The 24,076-nt window shown below is 36.5% G+C and overlaps 1 protein-coding gene across 1 annotated transcript in view; it reads right to left on the reverse strand.

The window, feature by feature from the left end:
• The window catches only part of LOC149781804 (protein DDI1 homolog 2-like), a 41,587-nt gene extending 26,183 nt beyond the window's left edge, over nucleotides 1-15,404 (reverse strand). The window contains exons 1-2 of the mRNA XM_089935969.1: nucleotides 15,105-15,404; nucleotides 6,005-6,217 (exon numbers count right to left, since the gene is read on the reverse strand). Coding sequence (XP_089792095.1) covers nucleotides 6,005-6,217; nucleotides 15,105-15,354 — 463 coding nt within the window. The 5' untranslated portion in view covers nucleotides 15,355-15,404. The remainder of the gene's footprint in view (nucleotides 1-6,004; nucleotides 6,218-15,104) is intronic.
• Between the last annotated feature and the right edge of the window lie 8,672 nt (nucleotides 15,405-24,076).

Genomic DNA, 24,076 nt, shown 5'->3' on the forward strand with positions numbered 1-24,076 from the left:
GGTAAAACTAAAATATTACTTACCTCATGCAATGGCATGGTGGTAAATGCTGGTAAAACTAAAATATTATCTCAACATGGCAAAAAAGGACAAATCTTGATATTGATGAACTATGTCTGACATGGAAGGATACAAATTTACAAATGGTCTGTCATGACAGACTACTTGGTGTTCTGGTAGATAATAACCTATCACGGACTGAACATACCAAACATATCAGTAAAAAAAGTCAATTAAAGTTTATGGATTCTCAATAGGATAAGACATTTTCTCCCTGAAAGGCACAGAAAACTCTTTTATAACAGTTACATACAACCCTATTTAGACTACAGTAATACAGTATGGGGTAATTCAACTGATAAAAACATAGGAAAGCTGGCATATCTTCAAAAAAGATCATTTGGGCTAATATCAGTCCAGAAAGAAAGCAAGGAAAACTTAGCTGGTAAGTTAAAAATATTATCTATTAAAGACTGAATCTATTTGAGAAAAGCCAAATTAATATACAGGATATCCAATAATAGTGCTGCTAAATATTTACAATCACTATTCCAGTATAGACTACCTGGTAATACTCTCCTGGTTGTTAGTCCGAGTTTCCTCTGACCCCTGTCACCCCATTTTTGATATTTGGATATTTATGTTGGTGTCAGAGTCCAGTCCCTATCGAAAAGTTGGAATCTGCCAAGACCATTTGGTGTCAGCATGGGTTAGCCACTTACTAGCCAGCCCAGCAAACTTGAATGACCTTTCATTGAAATATACCTGCATGAAATCGACAAGAATATGATTTATTTACCTGGTTGTCAGTTATGGACTGCTCTACAGAAGAGCTGAACCTTCCAGAAATGAAAAACATCGGTTAGAACCTTCATCCCCAGAAGACTGATGTGAGGAGATTATTCCTCCAAAGCCCTCTTGCCAATGACTGTGTCAAAGCTTGGCAATGGGTTGGTTCTCCAACCAAAGGAACTGGCATCCATGCATGCCATTACTTCCATCTGGGCTTTTCCTGCTGTAAGCCAACAACATTGTGGCAATGATGCAGAATACTACTACTTCAGTTGTGATCCTGACCTGCTGATGGAATCAGCAGGAAAGCAGGTGCAAATAGGCTTGTCAGGACATCTGTATGAAAAGGCATCCAAGAAGAATCAAATCTGCTCCCTTACTGAGCAAACCAACAAGTTCATAAACTCATTTTCTTATATTTTCACTACAAACCTAGATAACTGAAAAGGGACATGAGATTGTTCCTGCCCTTCACCAAAATTGAATCTAACACATGTTTTTGGGAGGACATTGTCCAGATATTTTGCTGAAAACGTTGAGAGAAACAGAGTGATGATAAGTTGATAAATTTTGATAAGGGTGATGATAAGTTGATAAATTTTGATAAGGATGATGACAAGTTGATAAATTTTGATAAGGATGATTATAAGTTGATAAATTTTGATAAGGATGATGATAAGTTGATAAATTTTGATACGGGTGATGGTAAGTTGATAAATTGTGATAAGGATGATGATAAGTTGATAAATTTTGCGAACACCCATGAACTGATGTTGACACCTAATGGGAGTGAATGAAACTGATATATTTCTCCTTGGTAGGTAAACCAAAGGAACTTACATATGGTTGGGTAAATAGAATGTCAAGTCTAGACTGACCACAAATTCATCGATTTTAATGGATAACCTGATATATCGTGCTTTCTCCATGTAATACTTCAATGAAACACAACATTATACATATGATTATGTCATTTGGACAATGAATTAGATCCACCATGTATTGGTTGTAATCCTATTCTCCTCTGCAATGTTCTTATCTAATGTTCTTATCTAATGTCCATATCAAATGTTCTTATCTAATGTCAGAACAAGTAACAGAATGCATTAATACCAGTATGCTGGTTTTCCAAAAAGAATGCCTTATAATTGCTCAAATCGTGGCTCTTATCCAAAAGATGGTCTGATTCTTTCCTAATCTTTGCTGACTGCAGCAGGTCAAAGGAAGGATTGTTCTTGTCCTCCATGTCTTTAGGTGCCTTGACCTTATAGGTCTGGCTTGCAGGTGGCAGCTGTGAGCATTAAGAAGTTGGCAACACATATTTCCTTGACTTCCACTTAAAACTGAACCCAGTCTATTCTTGAATACTGGTATGTTAAATCACTGCTATTATCCTCATCGGCATGGATGAGGCATTGCAATTGTCTCTAATTGTATCATTCCAATAGGAATGGATAAGGCATTGCAATTGTCTCTAATTGTATCATTCCAGTAGGCATGGATGAGGCATTGCAATTGTCTCTAAGTGTATCATTCCAATAGGCATGGATGAGGCATTGCAATTGTCTCTAAGTGTATCATTCCAATAGGCATGGATAAGGCATTGCAATTGTCTCTAAGTGTATCATTCCAATAGACATGGATGAGGCATTGCAATTGTCTCTAAGTGTATCACTCCAATGGATAAGCTGTAACAAATGAATTGCTGGTATAGATGGATGGAAATTATGCTGCTGGCAGGATGGTTGGCTTAGTTGCCAGCTTGGTGTATGCATGGCTGTTGACTGTGCTGTCAAATGGATGGTCAGTTCCAGAATTGCATGTGCAGAAGATGCAGCAAATGAGACAACCTGGTCAGTCTGATGTTTGTATGGTTCCAGATACCAGGGCACTGTTGTCTAGTATATTACACAGCTTACCAAAGTGAGAGATCTTTGGTCACTAGACTATAGGCGCAGTGTTGAATGGCATCAAAGGATGCTGACATGGGTCAGAAAGATCCAAGAAATACTCCATGCTCCCATACCTGCATGGACTCATGATGGACTTAAACTCCCATAATACAATGGGAACAATCACCATAAGCTCTAGCTATTCTTAAAGCAGGGCATATAGAATTTTAAAAAAATCTTCAAGCCAGCAAATGCACTGTTGCCTCCTGTTACAGTTGATGCATCTGCCCCCTTCTTCCTCCGAATGGCTATATTTTTTGCTGCATCGACATTGTAAATCTAATTTTTGAGAGAAAGGCACCATCATGATCTCCCCTACTATGCCAGCAAATAATACCATCTTAAAGCGAAAGGTCAAGATATCTCACTATCTGCCCAAGACTTTTTTCACACATCTCTCCTTACTTATCATGCTTTTCTGTAAAACAGTGAACCAGATATCTTCTGACCATAATGCACACACAATGCTCGCTGAAGATGATGCAAGACATGTTTCAGGTGTTGATGCAAGATATGTCTCAGGTGTATCATAATTAGCTTTAAATTTCTTGCACTTAGGACATTTTGCTGGCATAGTTCAACTGAAATGATACAAATGACCACACTCACCCCCAAAATCAGAAAATAATGACCCAAAAAGATTACAAATCACAATAACAGTGCTCGTTACATAAACTAGTGGAAATGCTGTGAGTGTGAATAAATAACCAACAACATGCACCAACTATACCATGTTGGACAAAGAGGAAAGAATGAAAAATGCACATAAATATTGAACAAAAGTATTTTTTTAAAATGAATTAGTATTATATACATAACTACATGCTAATAATCTGACTTTCTAGATGAATGGGTTGAAATCCTGAAGATATTTATAGAATTTCAGAAGGCTTTGTAATATTATGTTAATAGTGCTGAGCAAAAGCTTAAAACACGATCCACTTCATGGTGGAAAGGGGAATAATGGATTGTCATCTTTTCATGAGGGTTGGACTGGGGGAGGTAGCAGAGTTTAGTTTCCTAACATGTGACTAGGTAGGATATGTCATTCCAGCCAAAAGAAACAGGACCAACACAAGCCTTGTCTCTGGCTAACTGTCCCATAAGCAAAATAATTGTTGTTTTGTTTAAAAGTTCTTAATGGTTTACAAAACATGTAATTAAAAATGAATTTTTTCCCAAAAACATCTCAGTTCTAGACCTAGCAGAAAACTGGCATTGCAGCAAAGTTGAGGTGTTGAATGTAAAGTAGGAATAAGAAATGCTACCATACTGTCTCTAATCTATCATGTCCTCTGTCTGTCTCTAATCTATCATGTCCTCTGTCTCTAATCTATCATGTCCTCTGTCTGTCTCTAATCTATGTCTCTAATCTATCATGTCCTCTGTCTGTCTCTAATCTATCATGTCCTCTGTCTGTCTCTAATCTATCATGTCCTCTGTCTCTAATCTATCATGTCCTCTGTCTGTCTCTAATCTATCATGTCCTCTGTCTGTCTCTAATCTATCATGTCCTCTGTCTGTCTCTAATCTATCATGTCCTCTGTCTGTCTCTAATCTATCATGTCCTCTGTCTGTCTCTAATCTATCATGTCCTATGTCTGTCTCTAATCTATCATGTCCTATGTCTGTCTCTAATCTATCATGTCCTCTGTCTGTCTCTAATCTATCATGTCCTCTGTCTGTCTCTAATCTATCATGTCCTATGTCTGTCTCTAATTTATCATGTCCTCTAAAGTCTGCTTTAAAAGAATCAAATGGTTAGGTTTCCTCTGCCCAAACTTTTCATTGCTACTGATAATATGTGAATCTCCCAAACAGGTGGGGATTTTTTTCTCTTCTGAGTTTAAGGGTATCTCCTGCCCCTCCAGTAACTCATTTAAATTGTTTGCATGTGCAAAATTATTATTGACAAATACTATTAAATACAACATAAATTGCATTTATAAACTTGACATTACAGCAAGAACACAAGAAATAAGAATGACTCCAAAATAAGAATGAATCTTATCGCTCTGTTCTCTACTTATATACACATTCAAGAGTATATTATGACTACATGATGCAATATACTCAATATAACAGATGTTACAAATTAATCTAACATTTCAAAATTAATTAATCTAATATTTCAAAATACCTATTCATGTAATCTAATATTTCAAAATACCTATTCATGTGACCCAATCCATCCAACGGAAATTAACTTAATTCTTCTAAGATATCACCTGACTGACCTGTCCAATGGAAAAAGGTTGAATCTATTATTAGTAACTGTCAAAGATGTACATAAGCATATATTTAAAGATCCTATGCAATCTTAAGTTCTTTAATATCTTAAAACTGACCAGTTGCAAGTATGCCAAATCCAGTTAGAGATAATCACTACAATTTACAGTCATGAATAAAAATCACAAAAATCAGACAAGATCATGTACCAGGAGTTACAACAACAACAAAAACAAAACTCTTGTAAAAGTATGTCACTGTAACAGTATTACCTACAATGCCTTGCAGATAATTACCCACAATGACTTCCAAAATGGCCACTTCATCCAGGGATTTTCACATCTACCATCATATCATCTGCTATAAATTATACTTTTCACTAAAATCGATATTCATCTACTCGCTCAAATTAACTGCGTTCTTGCATTGTCAAGGCCTATAGCTATCAATTTTATTTGGTGAAGTGCTTTCACAGTAAAATGGATGGTGAATCTTCAAGTAAATAATTTAAAGAGACTTTTAATTTTTCCTCCACAACAATCAAAAAGATTCCTGTTTTGTCATGAAATTGTGACTTTTGTCTTGCCAATACTTTAGCAACTTTAAGTACTTGAGTAACATTGACTGAATCAGATTTATTGATGTCCATTAAGTGAATATCAGGGAATTATTTCTTTAGAATATCACTAGCAGAAATGTTCCATTTGGCTTTAAATCTTTATTACTTTGTAAAGTCTGAACATTATCAAAGAAAACACTAACAGTTATTTTATAATTAGTCAATGGGTGAAGACTAGACTTTAATCACAGCAATACCAGAAACAGACAATTCCCAAGTGCATTTTATCCCACATGTACACCCAATAATCAAACACATTCAGAGGGCAAAATTTGGCAACTTTTTGGAAACTTCTTGTCAAAAAATTAATGAGCCAAGCATGACAAGAACAGGACATCAATCAAATTTCGAGTAAAAAAATATAATTTTGGGATGAGACTGAGCCTCAATAATGAACATACACGAATTATACCTGCATTGTCACTCTCTAGTGCTGCTGACAGGTCTGGATTTCTCTCCTTTAGTATGGCCCTTTCATGCGGATGTGATAGCAGCAGTTGCCTTACTACTTCAGGGTCCTCCAAGTCTCCTTGCTCCCTAGGGGCTGCTTGTGCCCTCCCTGGACCCCTTGATTGAGCTCCAGGAACTGGGATGTTTCCAAAGCCAAAGTCTGGAATAGCTCCTCCTAAATTTTCAGGAAAATATTTCATACAATACTTGTAAAGATCTGAAAGTTATACATGTTAAGTAAACACTGTTCCTTTTGTTTTCCAAACTTCTAAAACATGGGGTTTTTTTGTTTTCAATGGTCGAAATTCATAGCAGAAGTCACAATAAACTGTCAGAAATCTGGATGCCAGCTTGATGTTACAAAACTTGGTGTCATACAGTATATTTCACAACATTACAATTGTGATTTTCACCAGGATCATTGAAGACAGTCATGAATTTGATCTGTCATTCCCAAATAGCCACCTATAAATACTTAGCTCCTAATTTTTCATGAGCTTTTAAAACATGAAATATTAAGACATGTACATCAAAAGCTATCTACATATCAATTAATCAATCAATTTATCTACTCCATCTCTAGCCAAGAATACCAAAGTAAATTACACTAATTCAAAGTAAAAATATAGGCTTTTTGTCTCTCTTCATTTATTTATCCTTGGATTTTTCTTTGTTGGTTTGTTTTGAGAATCAGAGCTGACATTTTGTTTTTAAAGTACAAGAGAATTATCACCACAGCAAGATCAACCAAAGACCTGTATGCATTTTTCAGTTACTGTATGCATGGCTCTAATCCCATGTCTATTCATATAACAGCAACTAGAGCTAAATCCTCTCTTTTTACACTTTAGGTCATTTTGGTACGAGTTGTTTCCCCATTCCCCTGGTGTGAATGGGAAACCATGCTCGCAGGAGGGTGGATTGAGGAGGGGCACGGAGTAAAGTGTTCATCACAGCTTAACATAAAATATCTTCTGAATTATATAGCATTTTCATATCACTGAAAAAAATCTACCATTTTCATATCACTGATAAAAATCTACCATTTTCATATCACTGATAAAAATCTAGCATTTTCATATCACTGAAAAAAATCTACCATTTTCATATCACTGAAAAAAATCTACCATTTTCATATCACTGATAAAAATCTACCATTTTCATATCACTGATAAAAATCTAGCATTTTCATATCACTGATAAAAATCTACCATTTTCATATCACTGAAAAAAATCTACCATTTTCATATCACTGATAAAAATCTACCATTTTCATATCATTCATATACATCTACCATTTTCATATCACTGATATACATCTACCATTTTCATATCACTGATATACATCTACCATTTTCATATCACTGATATACATCTACCATTGTCATATCACTGAAAAAAATCTACCATTTTCATATCACTGATAAAAATCTACCATTTTCATATCATTGATATACATCTACCATTTTCATATCATTGATATACATCTACCGTTTTCACATCACTGATATACATCTACCATTTTCATATCATTGATATACATCTACCATTTTCATATCATTGATATACATCTACCGTTTTCACATCACTGATATACATCTACCATTTTCATATCATTCATATACATCTACCATTTTCATATCATTCATATACATCTACCATTTTCATATCATTCATATACATCTACCATTTTCATATCATTCATATACATCTACCATTTTCATATCATTCATATACATCTACCATTTTCATATCATTCATATACATCTACCATTTTCATATCATTGATATACATCTACCATTTTCATATCATTCATATACATCTACCATTGTTACATGGGTCTAATAGCATTTGTTTTTTTTATCCATACCCCTGGGCAGTCTTAGGTTTGTTCTGTTTTAAGTGTTTAATGCCATTATTCAGCACACGATAGGCTATCCATGACAGTCACTATTGCGAATGGTGGAACCAGTACCCTGGAAAACCATGGAAAAGAACCAATGACCCATGCTAAGTGACTGGCAAGTTTTCTCACATACCAATGCTGGCCAAGCTGAGATTTGAACCCATACAGAGATGAAATGCCTGTAAACTGTGAAGGTGAGTGCCATAGATGAATCAGTCACCCTGGTCCTCTGTGCAATGTTAGGACTGCAGGTCCTTATTTTAGGTGGATAAAAGAAACATCATTTTGTAGCATAAGAGGGAAACTAAAACTCCATAAGACAAAATACTGAAAATTACAAACAAATTAGCATGGAGTAGTGGAATAATGAAACTGTGTCCCTCAAAATATCAGAACATAAATGTCTACATCATGGAGTTAAATCATAGTATGGACTGAAATGTAAACATTTTAAAAAGCAAAACTTCTTTAATGGATGCTTTGGGAAATATGCACTAAACTGCTCCCTCCTATGAGATAAACTGAATCATTTGCCTAAAACTTTAAATACAATCTAACAATTACAAATGCCTATCATTTTTAAGGACGGGAGAGTGAAAAAAGATTTCTAACTTGGGAGTTCTCAGGGATTTTTGTGGGCCTGTTTGGAGCTGAAATTTGCATTCCCAATGCCAAAATTTACAATAAAAAATCCCCAATCAGAAATGTTTAAAAATCCAAAGCAATTTTCTCGAAAAATTTGGCAATGAATAATAGTAATGGATTCAAAGAGTGAAAGCATGATAGCTACATTACTGAAATGTTCAATAATGTAGGTATTCTTTTGAATTTTTTTAAAGTATTGTATGTACAAGCAATTCAGAATCTCCCAATGTGACCTTTTATGTGACCTTGGAGGAAATTTCCTGGTTCTGCAAGAAAGTGTTTTTCATCCAGACTTTAGCAATCCAGTGCTCATACCAGTACAAGCACCAAAAAAGAAGGCACCATCAAGGACAGAAGGAAATAAGGGTAAAAGTTATAACCCTGCAGAAAGGAAATTATTAGTTTTAATAACACCAACCGTTAGTGACATTAGCCTCCAAAACTTAGAACAATCACCACCTCCAAATTCTGAAGTCAGAAAATTTTGTACTTAGTGTTATACACACCATGTACATAGCCTGTGATTCTTTCCACATCTGAACCAAAATTTGATCTTCTTCATTTTTATCATAAAATTATTTATTATACTTAAACATGTATGTATTCTGAAATAGTACTAAGCACCCAACATAAGAAAAAATGGTCCAAATAAGATGGTTTATGCTTGTACAGAAAATAATGATATACTGTATATAATCATTTATAAGTGGAGTCAAATTGCAAACAACAAAGATCCTGGTCTACCATAGCATAATGTACTTGCAGATCAGGGTTTACGCTGTTTGTTCTACTGATTATTCCTAACAAACTGCATAGACCCTGATCTGTCAGCATATTATCTGATGGCAGATCTGGGTCTGAGCAGTTTGCAGTTGGACTCATAAGCAAGTATATACTTTATTATATTTTCATAAATTAACTTTTAAATGAAAATTATGGTATTTATTAACATTTTTCAATAAAACAAAATGCATAATTTTTTAAATCTTTTTTATGTGCCAATGAATCAAAAGTTGCAAATATTGCATTTTCCACCTGTCAAATCAACAACTGCAGCATTTAAGCTTTAAAAAAGCATAATTGCATAAATTATACACCTGTCTGACTTTTTAAAAAAATATGTAACACCATCTTGGAATCTCATAAATGACATATACATTCACTACATATACTTTTTTAAATCACATTTTCACTAAATGTTCAGATATATAGCTAATCCAGCTTATGTAAAATTTCTCACAAGGTTACACACATATTTTTTTCTTCTGCCATCAACAAATTAAACATTTCCATTTTGTGTCTGATGGTGTCTTGCTATCCATCACCTTTCCAGTAGGTGGCCACCCATAAATAGAAACTTATCCACATTTTAAGTTTATCCAGGTTTACTCATTATGACTCATTGTATTGTTAATTGGTCACTGTTAACCCTGTCATTATTGTCAGATAGCTGTTTGTTTTCCATGCGAAGTTTATATTTAGCCATTACATGACAAGCCAATACCTATATATGTAGTAGTCAACATTTGTGATTAATTTATTTAATGCCGTGTTCCTTTACCTGAAGCTAGCCAAATGAAGCAAATATAACATGAGTTACAGTAAGAGCCCATTTTTTCCAAGACTAATAATAAAGTGTAATACATGTACCAGGCACTGAATAGATCAAGCCAAAGATGACAGAATCTGCTACAATATGTTGGTGTGTTGACAAAAGACAAACATTCATGAGTCTTGACGGTTCTTGATGGTTGATGATACAACCAAGAATGCATAACCAGACAATGAATAGCAAATATATGTATGGATTAGTGTGGATTCCCACTAGAGCAATCACTACACACATTTCAAGGAATGATCCTATAGATAATTGTACTGACAAAGTTAATGTGGACTAAAGAGAAGCAAACTCCATTTCAGGAAAGTTACATTGAGCAGTCTCATAATGTTTCATTTCAGACCTTTTGCCTGATTTGGATAATGTTATGGAAACATTAGTTCATATGGTATCAAGAAAACTTAAGATGGTACAGTAACAGTTATAAAACACATGCACTGTAACACATCCATCGGGTCTGACCTAATTTCAAAATACAAAAACAATGGCACCCACATCACTAAGAAAGTTTAGAATTATTCAATCACTATATATATATATATATATATATATATATATATATATATATATACACATTCAGTGGAGTCTTGTTAATCCAGACACCTTGCTATCTGGACATAATTCAATGGGAACGGAATTCCTAAATGTTAATTTGGTCAGTTAATCAAGAAATCTGTGAATCTGTGTTCCGGATCCAGAAATCAAAATCAGGGGCCTAAGTGTAAAATTACGTTCAAAAACTTGTATCGATAACCCGGAAATAATGTCCAAAAAAAAAGGAAAATTAAAAAAATAATATATGAAAATACAGTCAGTCAGATAATACAGATTCACCTACGCAAATTTGAAGGTATGTCAATGTATCAATCTCTGATTGGTCAAATTCTAGAAGTATGTTAAAGTTATCAACTGATCACGTGTGTGGAAAAACTAAGTAGCTTGACCATCTTGTAACCAGTGGTTGTATAAACAATCTGTTTTAGCTAGTCACCAACGGGGGTGTTAATAATTAAATAAACACATTATGATCAAATCATCCATGCTTTCTGACATAACATATGGTAAATAAATTAAGTGTTCATTAAGCCTCTTTGTTCTTCACCAACTGTATGTAACAATCACAGTTTATTGATGGCTGCACAAATACAGTGGATTGATTTAAGTTGCTGACAGTATAAGGCTTCATTTCAGAATAAAATGGGACATCAATTATCAGCTGATTAGCAGCTATAACAGCTGTAAAATATGACTTGTAAAAATGACTTTTATTAGTTTACCATAACACATTTAGTGGTGAGATATGTTTGTATTTGCTGTACTTTTTACATATACTATGGTGACCCCATCAGGCAAGCATAAATGAGTAGAGATACCAGCCAGCATAAAAAGGAGGATTTGCCAGCACAAAGAAGATCACCCAAAAGCTACCATTCAAGATATATGCCAGCATATTATAGCTTACTCCTCCTTAGACATTGGCAAGTCGACAGTTGCGAACATGATAAAAAACAAGGACAAATGATTGTCTGTACCTGCCGACTCAGCAAACCTAACCAGTGCTCGCCAATAAATGTATTCATTAATTTATTTCAACTATTATTGAATATACAGTACATTTACAGCTAGCATATATGTGTACACAGTGTGATGACATTGTAACATAAAAATGTGCATGATTCAATTATCCGGAAAATTCGTTAATCCAGATATATTCAGTGGGAACGAATGTGTCCAGATTAACAAGGCTTCAGAATATATATATATATATATATATATATATATATATATATATATATATATATATATATATATATATATGGGTTACATCATACAGGCGTATGTCTGTGTATTTTGGGGATTTTAACATAGCTGTAATAATTTTATTCATAGCAGAACAATGTCTGCAGAGTGGCAGTTTATAGCAATGTCTGGTAATGGGGCATCAAGCTACAGACATATGGCATAATGTCCCACCCAGTGACATTATCCTGACACTAGCCAACCAGTCATAACATTATTCTCTTAACACTGAGTACCATGTGAGGCTGCTGCTAGTATTAGTTTTAAAATTCTTTGTCCAGGGTTTGAATCCATGACCTCTTGCATTCAAGGTGGATTCTCTAACAAATCAGACCAACAGAACGGTCTACATAAAAGTGGCCATGAAATTAATTACAAATGCAGCTTGTAAATGTTGTTGTTGTTGTTGTTGTGGGGTTTAACGCCATTTTTCAGCACGATAGGCTATACATGGCGGCCAGTATTAATGGTGGAGAAGGACCAGAGAAAACCCCGGAAAGAACCACCAACCCACGAGAAGCTACTGGCAGGCTTTCTCACATGCCCACATTGGCTGAATCTTAGACTCGAACCGCCGCAGACAGAGGTGAGATGGCAGTGATCCGTAACGAAGAGCGCTTTAGACCACTTGGCCACTCGGGGCCCCAGCTTGTAAATGAAAAACATGCCAATAATATTTTGGAGCTTATTACAAGGCAGTAAAAATAAGTGGTTCCATCATTTTTCAGATGTTTAAAACCCAGTATTACAAATAGTAACATGAAAATCTGATACTTCTCTAAAGCTTGATGATGAAATACTAGATACTGAAAATCAAATGGATGAAGTAGGAGCAGCTATTCATTACTTACAGCCTGGAAAAGGTATTGATTTAATGGCCTAGCTTCTGAATTTGTTAAAGAAGCTGAATGTTATCTTGCATCTCTGTTGACTAATCTGTTTCATGAAATATTTCAGGTCTATTACTTCCCTTAGAATATATGTATAGCAATAATTATATCCTGGAATAACGAGGCATATCGAGGCAACAAAGATAGAATTAGAATGCTACCTGTACTAAGCATGGTCTTTACATCCATCCTTAACAATAATGGTCTGAACCAAAACAAAATTAATTGGTGGCAGGTTTTAGAAATACTGTACTATAGATAATATATTTGTTATCGAAATATCTTTGAAAATGCAATGGCAGATTCTAGTGTACATGTTTATTCATAGATTCTGAGAAGGAATTTGATGAATGAATAGGGATGCTGTATGGCATAAATTTCAAAACTCTTAAGTGAGCAGTAAAATGGTAAATATGCTTAAAGCAATATATATATGGATATAGAAGCAGGTGTTAGGACCACAAAAGAACAAATGTCTTTGATTGTACTTTTAGTGTATTTAAGGTTGCATTCTGTCACCCTGTCAAATGACAGCTATAGTGAAGACCCTAATGGCATATTAAAATATTGTTCTACTGCATTCTGATGATTGTTTTATATTTGTTGAGTTTCCTCTGTCCCGTGCCACCCCATTTTTGATATTTGGATGGTTATGTTGGTGTGTAGGGTCATAGTCCATTGCCTATCGAAAAGTTGGAATTCGCCGATACCATTTGGTTTTGGCATAGGGTAGCCGCTTACTAGCTGGCCTAGCAAATTTAACGAACTTTCACCGAGACATATCTGCATGAAATCGATAGGAACTGGATCTATTTTCTTGGACACTGTGAGTATAGCATTTGTTATATCTTTAATCCACTGACAGTGTGTGTGTGTGTGATCTAGATTTTTAATGTAGCTTTAACAATTTTTCAGTCATATCGCTACGATGTCTGCATTGTGGCAGTTTATAGTGATGTCTAGCACTGGGGCATCATGCCGTAGTCATGTAGCATTATCCTGACACCAGGCCGACCAGTCCTAACACTAGTCTCATAATGCTGAGCACCAAGTGAGGCAGCTGTTACTACCCTTTTTTAAAGTCTTTGGTATGTCTCGGCAGAGGATCGAACCCATGACTACCGCATCCGAGGTGGATGCTCTAATCACTAGGCCACTGAAGCGGTTCTGCTAACAGACTAACCAAAACAATAGCATTGATGAAATTTGACCTGGAGTGGTTTATTATTGATATCACTTGACTATTGGATCTCTGATGTCACTGACATGTAGGTTGTGCGATTTATGTAGTCATGTGACTCAGAATGCAAATGGCAAGTTCCAGGTCAAATTTCATCAACGCTGTAATTACATCTCGTCTGTCAGCGGATTAAAGATATAACAAATGCTATATTCACTATTTCTGAGAAAATAAATCATTTTCCTCTTCATTTCATGCATGTATCTCCTGACGAAAAGTCGTTATAGTTTGCTAGGCCAGCTAGGATGCAGTTACCCTATGCTGACACCAACTGGTGTTGGCGAATACCAAGTTTTCGATAGGCAATGGACTCTGATCCTACACCCCAACATAAATGTCCAAATATCAAAAAGGGGTGGTACGGGTCAGAGGAAACTCGGACTATATTTGGCCGGTGATGGAGCGATGAAGTGATGCAATTGAGCGATTTGTCTTTTATTTATTGAGTAGATATTAAAGTCAAAAGATATGGTACTAGTAAATTTTGCATTTGTATTTATTATTGATCAACCCGACACAAGAATGCGAAGTTTTTTTAAAGAAAAAATTCGAGAGAGTGTTGTAATGTATAGATGAGATGGTAGACACAGTGCGATTTTGTGTGGATTTGCCTGGATTTGGGTGTTTTGTAATACCCAGGAAAATGGTCTGGCATTCCTTAAAGGTGTGATAGTAAGCTAAACTTCGGATATGCAAAGTCGAATGCCTGACCTAAACATCGGTACCAGATTTATTATGCTACGCGAAATGTAGCTTGAAATATCTGCGTTTATTCTTAAATAGTTTGCGCAAGAAAGAAGAGATGTGTCCTCCCTTGTAGTTAATATATAGTACATGTATGACAGGTAAATTGTAAGCAACGATACGAGCCCCTGTGCTCTCACCCACACTTCCACTTTATGCAATCTTCCCATTTCTTGCGCAATAATTTCATCAACTCTGAAGAAGAAAAAAGTAGTAACCTTGTTGGCGGCTCTGCTGCTGTTGCTGAGTACGCTCAACAAGGAGTATCATGTCTTCGTTTGTAATTCCATAATTCCTCAGCGACTTCTGGGGATCCATCAACTCAATATTATTCCAAACCAAAATGAAGTTTGTTGTGGGAATTCCAAGTTCGAATTCGCACTGGGCCTTGAGATTTTCCAGCTCAAGATCCTCGCTAACATCGAGCTCGATTATAGTTTCAGAAGTTGTAGTTATTGTAATCTTCATTGCTCACTCACGTTGGTATCAACAACACGTTGAGACTACTTACGTTACGCCGGAAGTGATTGAATAGCTGTTTGGCGACAACATTGTTTAAGGCATTTCTCGAGAAGTTGCGAACAACACATTGGAATTCCAAATTGTTTCGTATTATCTAGAGAAACTGCATTGTCAACTTGTCTGGATCAGACATTATGAAAATGCTTCTTTTCAAACGATTGTCAATTCAAACATTCTTTAAATGAATTAAAAGTTCCCCAAGAGGAAACTCAGATTCACACAATTAATTATTCTTACCCATAATGATTATTTAAACACAAAAGCATGTATGAAAGAAGAAAATATAATTTATTTTATACTATAATACAATATAATACTTCGTTGCCCAATATATGCCATACAACTAATAAATATTGGAGTATCCTCAACTATCAGATACAACAACATAAAAATAGCTTTTAAGAAAGCAAATTCTTGCTTAAAGAAGACCTAAGAACGAGTAAGATTGTTTTCATCAGACCTAAACTGACAGAAAATTTTAAAAAGATGTTTTTAATCATCTAAATATAACATACATATGTGCTCTCGGTAAGCAGCAGGGAGGGCGAACAACCTCTAATTGGTTCACCTGTATTTCGCCAAAATATGACTTCCTGGGGATCACAAAAATCGTTAAAAAAAAACCCGCGATATCCAGCGTAAGACAACTCCGTTGATGACAAACTGGCTTACCTGTTATCGCTGATGGTTTTTTTTTATTATTTGTTGCATCGAAGAAAAATGCGCGATTATTCGGTGACAAGTTGAGAGCGTCGCCCTCCCTGCTGCTATGAACTAAATTTTTTTTTATCAAGACCAACTCGATACCGTGTTCAAAGATCGTGTAAGTTTATTGTTATAAATCCGTGTGGGGTTGACTGAGCACGACTAAAGAAATTTTTTAATTTATTCATGTCCATATCACCGCTACACCAGGTCTGATGAATATTTCGTAACGTGTGAGTATCAACTCCGTTAAAGACAGTAAGAATATTACAGTTATCCCTGATCACTTTAGGAATTTGTGTATACCGCTGAGTTACATAAATTAAGCTGTGTTTTTGTGTTTACCTCTGGAAAATATCCTGGCAGGATTTGATTGTCTATCTAGCATTACATCATCGTAAACAACTAAATTATTAATAAACCCATCAATGTCATCAATACTTGGCGCTTCATTAATGTCAGTTATAAATTCAACAACATCATCTCCGCTCTCATTTAACAATTTTGCACTTTCATTAAAATCTTTTAACACTTCGTAGCATCGTTGATCATCAACTGAAGGTGCTACCAAATACAACTTGTCCCACTTCATCCACTTCATTATTAAATTAAGTAACAACTGCGTCTTACAACTCCCAGATGGTCCAATTATAATCATACGAACAGAATTTGGTAGCACTGCGTGATGCTTAAATGGTTCCGTTTCCTTGTAGCAGAAAAGTCAGTGATCTCCATTAGAATAATATAAAGTAAATATGGATTTATATTGTGTGAAATGCAGGGCGCGCATGCCAACAAGTGATCTAACAACCATTACAACAAAAAAAAATAACAGATCTGCGGTTATGGGCAAGTGTGAACGATGCGGTACAAAGATATTTAAATTTATCTCCACTGACAAGTCAGTGCAGTCAGGTGAAAAACCAAAGCCAAAACCAAAGTCAAAACCAAAGCCAAAGTCAAAGTCAAAGCCAAAGCCAAACCCAAAGTCAGGTATAAAAAAAAGCAACACGGGGGTGATATTGCAGCAAAATTAACAAAACTACCTGGAACTCCGTGGACTAAATACCCAGGAGAAAAACATCTTCCAGGATATAATTACTGCGGGCCTGGAACCAGACTTGATATCAGACTTAATGATGACAAAGATCAACCAAAACCAGGCGAGGAACCAATAAACGCTATTGATAAGGCGTGTCATGCTCATGATGTAGCTTATAAAAGTAAAAATCTACAAGATAGGCATCTCGCAGATGTGAAATTAATTCACGCGCTAAATTCTATTACGAATAAATCTTTCAAAGAATCATTAGCTAATTGGTTGGTTAGATCCGCAATGAAAGGCAAATTAGCGTTAGGTGCTGGTAACACTGGACAACAAATTTTTACAAAAGTCATGTTACTGAAATAAAATTAGTCAATTCTTATCAATTTTTATGTGCTGAACACGAATATGACAGTCAAATTGCAAAATTGGCTCTAGTTTTTTTGTAATCTGCAAGAAATTAATGTTTACATAACGAAATGCATTCCAATAGTAAAAGGTCAACTGTAATAGCCTACCTATAAAAAATCAAGTCATTGACTACATCTTAGATTTCTTCGCCTGTCTCTTGTACAGCTGTTCGGGAGCATCTCTGAGGAGTGTCCAGCAGTAGTCAGCCAGCATTGTAGTGGACCATTTTCCCTGGTATCTTTGTTCCATTGTTGCGATATCTTGATGAAAACGTTCGCCGTGTTCATCACTAACAATACCACAGTTGCTAGGAAAGAAATCCAAATGGGAATGAAGGAAGTGAATCTTTAGAGACATATTGCAGCCAAGTTTCTTATACTTCATCAACATGTCTTCTACTAGTTCCTTATAGTTTTCTGCCCTAACATTTCCGAGGAAGTTTGTAGAAACTAGGCGAAAAGCATTCCATGCTTGTTTCGCGTCACCTTCCAGCAAGTTGTTGAACCGGTCATCTTTGAAAAGCTCTCGAATCTGAGGACCCACAAAAACTCCCTCTTTAATCTTTGCTTCGCTGAGTCGAGGGAATTTTTCATGCAGGTATCGGAATGCTGGCAAAGTCCGGTCAATGGCTTTCACGAAGTTCTTCATCAAACCTAGTTTGATGTGAAGGGGTGGTAGCAAGATTTTCTGAGCCTCAACCAGAGCTGGGTGTTGGATATTCTTCTCTCCAATGGCTACATTCTGCCTGTGAGTCCATTCCTTCCTCATGTAGTGCATTTCCCTTGCTCGGCTATCCCACTCGCATAAGAAACACATGTATTTTGTATATCCTTGCTGCAGTCCCATTAAAAGGGCAACTACCTTCAAATCACCACAGAGGTGCCAGCTGTACTTGTTATACTCAATGGAATTCAGTAGCTGCCTTAAGTTATCGTATGTCTCTTTCATGTGGACAGCATACGCTACTGGAATAGATGGAAGAATGTTTCCATTGTGCAAAAGCACAGCCTTGAGACTCAGTTTCGAAGAGTCCACAAATAGTCTCCATTCTTGTGGGTCATGAGTGATTTTTAAAGCATTCATGAGGCCCTCAATATCGTAACAGAATATCATATTACTTTCCTTTCTGAAGAAAGGCTCCAATTGCTGGTGGCGCTTTCGATATGCAGTAATTGTGACATCTTCTTCTAGAAGATTCCATTGTTGGAGTCTTGATCCTAGCAATTCTGCCTTGTTCTTTGATAAGTCCAAATCACGAATCAGGTCATTTAGTTCTTCCTGTGTTATTCTGTGTGGGGTTGATGATGCACCACAGTGAAAATCTGGATCACTGCATGCTGATGGACCAGGAGAAGAACAGGTCGACTCACCTTTGTCTTCGTCAGATGAATCAAGAGAATATTCTGCTGGAGGTTCTGGAATAGGAAGTCCCTCACCATGTGGAACTGGTCTCAATGCAGACGGAATGTTTGGGTAGACTATTCTCGACTTCTTTCGCTTCGTTATTCCGCCGGAAAGAGGAGGAACCAAGCAGAAGTAACAGTCATTTAGGTGGTTGCTTGGCTCTCTCCACACCATTGGGACTGCAAACGGCATTGATGACCTTTTGCAATTCAACCACTGTGAAAGCTGTGTTGTACATGTAGCACAGCATATATGCGGAGCCCAAGGCTTGTCTTGGTCACCAACCTTGCATCCGAAGTAAAGATGATATGCCTTCTTCACTTGAGAATTGATACTTTTCTTCTGGTTGGCAAATGTCACTTCCCCACAAATATAGCAAAAATTGTCCGCGGTATTAACACACTTTCGAGGTATTACTGTTCTTTATTGTACGTAAATGGATAAAATAATAAGTTTTATGTAACAGTAGCTTGAACTGTCTCGCACAACGTCTAAAATATTTTAAATGCTGAACCTATCTGATTGGGCTTTATATAGTACACTGCTTACGTCAGCTTCAGCAGCCGCCTGGCATTAGTATAATAGGCCTACACATGTATAGTACAATGCTGACGTCAACTTACTTCAGCAGCCGCATGGCATTAGTATTGCATTTCATCAGAAAATGATGCAATCAACTGTGGATGATGTGAGCATGATGGTATTATGCAATGTTACATCATTATTCCGGATGTTGCTGCAGTCCTACTGGAGAAATTTACACAGTGAAACATAGAAAATGAGGTATATGAATATCTTCAAAACGAGAGCCAATACAAATTTTTCACGGTTATATTCGTGTTCGGCACACCAAAATACTACAGATTAGGGCCTTTTCAAGTCAGTAATGATTTCACTGTTGACCAGTGTAATTAATTATAATGGAGTTGATTTATTATTCCCCAAGAGGATACTGGAGGGGTAGCGCAGCAATTAGTAAACTCGCTGAAGCAGCAAAAGTTACGCGCGTTACTGCTAAAAATTGGTTATCCAAACAAGCAATATGGCAAATTTATCAACCACCGCCTAAACAAATTCATTTTGCACATTTTGATGTCAGTGTTCCTAATGAAGTTCATCAAGCTGATATATTATTTCTGCCACATGATACTATTAAAATCCGATTACGTCAAATTACATACAAGTACGCGCTAACTGTAGTTGATGTTGCAAGTAGATACAAAGATGCAGAACCGTTGACAACTAAAAGAGCATCTGAGGTTGCTTCTGCGTTTGAACGAATTTATCAACGAGGTGGTCTACGATGGCCACAGTTGTTACAAGTTGATCCTGGCAAAGAATTTCAGGGTGCAGTATCACCAGACGAGGACATACTGAAATTCACCGTGATCAGGTAATTGTTGAGCGATTTAATCGAACTCGTGCTGAGCGGTTATTTGGATATCAATACGCGAAGGAATTCATTCAGGACAAGAGATCACGTGAATGGGTTGCAAGATTACCAGGTGTGATAACTGCATTAAATAATGAAATTACTCGAACAACCAACATGAAACCTATTGACGCAATTACCAAAAAACATATACCACAACGACGTGACTTTTCAGCACAACCAATAATGGGCAATGTCACTTGAGATATTTATATGAACCAGGTGAACTTGAAAAGGGTAAAAAAAAAAAGAGCGACTGATCCTATCTGGAGCATCACGACATACAAAATATCTAACATAACTAGATCTACTGGTAGACCCGCAATCTACAGGCTGGATTCAACTGCTCCTCAACGTGGATTCACACGTGAACAATTACAAGTAATTCCCGAGGACACACAATTACCGCCCAGATCACTTAACTAGCGCCAAGGGTGCCAGCACCCCGACGTCGGTTACACTCAAGACAGGTCAGTGTCACATTTTCTCATGTATGACCAAGACGATTATCTTTTCTATCTACGGTGAATTGTCTTGGGTGTTTACTCGAATACTGCCACAACATTATACAATTACAGCTTGCACAGTGATTATTCTGCTGTTGTTTCAGTGTCATGATAAATTCAACATCAAGATCAAAGTCGCGATTATTTTTTTTATCACTTTGTTTATAACCAGTTAATTTTTTTCTTATTATATCGTTGTCAATATCATCATTATTGATCACTGACTCGTCCAAGACAATTCTCCGCAGTTGAGATATTCTTCTGACTCTGGACACAGCCAAGTAAACTAAGTTTGACCACTCGATACGATCATCAACGATCCAAACAACTGTATCAGAGATAGTCAGTCCTTGAGATGAATGAATCGTAATTGCGTATCCTAGCGTCCACGGGGATTTATCGGCGCGCAGTACATCTTCAACAACATTGACATCAACTGTGACAATATCATTTAATACGAGATTCTGCTTCCTCCCTGACTGTCCTGGTATATCAACGTCAATATTCTGTAACCGCGAATTAGCTGGTCTATAACACAATGGCACTGGTAGTGTTGAAAATTTTTTCTTGTGTAATTGAAATAACTGTTGTTGAAGTGTGTCTCTGACTATCTTTCTACTTGCCACTATCAAATCGTTTGGTCTCCACGTTTTCCAAAAGTCGCTCATTGAAGTCTCTGAAATTATTTTACGCATAATTTCACATTGAATTTTATTCGGTTGTAGTCTGATTAATGTTTTAAATTCCTTTAATTCTGCATCAAGAGATCTGTGATCATCAGCCATTACTTCGTAATAATCAACAAAATTCTTCAACTAATCCTGTGGAGATGGTCCAACAAACGGAGGTGGCTGACCGTGATCGCCGCACATAACCACTGCAGTATTTTTTTTTATTAATAACCAATCAAGAACTGTTTTTAATGTTTCTAACGGCACTATGCACACTTCATCCCAAATAATAACGTTTGGAATATATTTCTCTCCCATTCGGTCAGGAGTCCACACACCACTGCTGTATTTGAAAAAGCTGTGATAAGTACAAGAACTGACTCCTCGTTGTTTCATCTCCCTGGAAAGTCTGTGTGTTGGTGTTAGCACAATCATATCTGAATTCTGTGGAAATAATTCGATCACTCGAGTTGTCTTACCAGAACCTCCCGCCCCGTTTAAATAAACCGTTTTGTGTCTGGACACTGGATCATACACAGACGGCGCCAACGACAATTCTGATAATTCTGATTTGCAATAACTATCTTTAACCGCAACATCAGCGGATTCACAATAACAATGTAACATTTCCTTTTAGTGAATTCAAACGACACTACACGAGCAAATCCTGTCAGATCAAAATTGGGTAATGGACCATTAATTGATACTCTTACCATCTCATGACAAGGATGACCAAATCTTTTAAAATATCCAGCACACTCGCCCATCCCAAGAAAACTTCCGGGATAACACGCGACCATGTCCAAGGAAATCATCTCGCTGATATTATAATCGGTGTTCCACAAACCGCCATGTCCGTATTTGATACAACTATCCTGGACATCTTCAAGGAACTCAGCGTGTGTTGGTCTCCATGAATTTCTCTCTCGCGGCGTGGGCAGCAACTGACGGAACTGTAAAACAATTAGTTAATAACTGCTCAGTATTTTCTGAGTATCTCTGCGCGAGTTTTCTCATTTCTTCGTGAAGAGATTCTTTACGATATAATTCGCCGCTAGGTCTTACAAATTGATCATGCTCGCCATCTTCGGAACTTTTAAACAACCACACTGACACAGGGTCGTTTTTGCTTATCCGGATGATAGCATTGAACATTCCACCCCAAAAACTTTCTGACGAGTAATATCTCAGAACACGATCTCGTGGAAATATTGTTACCGCGGAGGTCCAAGCATTAGCGTTATGGTCAATAATTTCAATTGGTGTTCCCTTTCCTTTATTCGCTGATTCATATAAGATCTCTCCCGTTAATGTTTTTACTATCATTGGAAATTTTAATTTACTTGATAACTCAGCGACATCGTTTATTGACGCTCCTCTATCCTTAACCGATTCGGCCCATTTGTTTATTTTTTCACGTCGCAGATCAGTTAAACCGTTTCCACGCTTCGCATTTGTAAAATATTCCATTACTCGCTCGGCTACACAATTCAGCTTTGAAAATCTCATCGGGGCAAGATCATTAATGTTGGGTCTATCATTTAGCTGCTAAATTCCATATGCTCGAGCGTAATATGGTCTGTCAATCCCAGTTAACATTCCTGGTTTGGAATCTTTACTTAACACAGCGGTTTTTTCCATTAGCAAGGACAGGGTCACGTTTGTCACGGATAATCCAGGTATCAGAATCTGCTTGCACAATAAACTTTATTCTGAAATGATATTTCTGACTGAGGTAATCGATGATCGTTTTCGCTCGTGCATCGCTCATTGTGGCATCAATAACTTCTTCCTTGACTCTGTCAAGGTGTACAATTTTGAATGTATACCACACGTGAGATGCTCCATCATTACGAAATTTTTCTTTGGCATCTCTGATAATATCAAACAGACCAGTCAGGGCTTGCTTCCGCAAGTCAGGGGTTAGTCTGTCAAGATCGAATCTAGAAGTTTTCCAGGGCTTGATATATATATATATATATATATATATATATATATATATATATATATATATATATATATATATATATATATATATATATATATATATATATAAATGCCTCAAACCAATCAGTGCAAGTGGCTTAAGTGGGATCTGTAACTCCTTGTAACAAATCCTGCAGAAAAGAATTCTGCGGGGAACATTCACAAAGCATTCGAAGAGGGAGTTTAGGACCAATACCGTGTCTGCGATGTGGTATTGGAGTCAGGGGTAAAACACGGTTATGTGCAGGGTGAGGCGAAAAAAGATATCGTGAACTTAAGCGATATTATGATAAAATAGAATAACAATGATGCGCTGAAATGTGAGCGCGATTATATAACTAAGTTCTCAGACAAATTATAAACTAGACAAATTATAAATTAGACAAATACATTATTATATAAAATGAATTAAGAGTTTATCCCACACCCTATCATCAAGAATTACGAAGCAAATCGTAATGGAGTGGTTAGACATTGTAGGTCGAAAAAAAACAGTTGGTGTTAATAA

The sequence above is a fragment of the Sinohyriopsis cumingii genome, chromosome 15, assembly GCF_028554795.1.
Source record: "Sinohyriopsis cumingii isolate HCF-2022 chromosome 15, ASM2855479v2, whole genome shotgun sequence".
NCBI classification, from domain to species: domain Eukaryota; kingdom Metazoa; phylum Mollusca; class Bivalvia; order Unionida; family Unionidae; genus Sinohyriopsis; species Sinohyriopsis cumingii.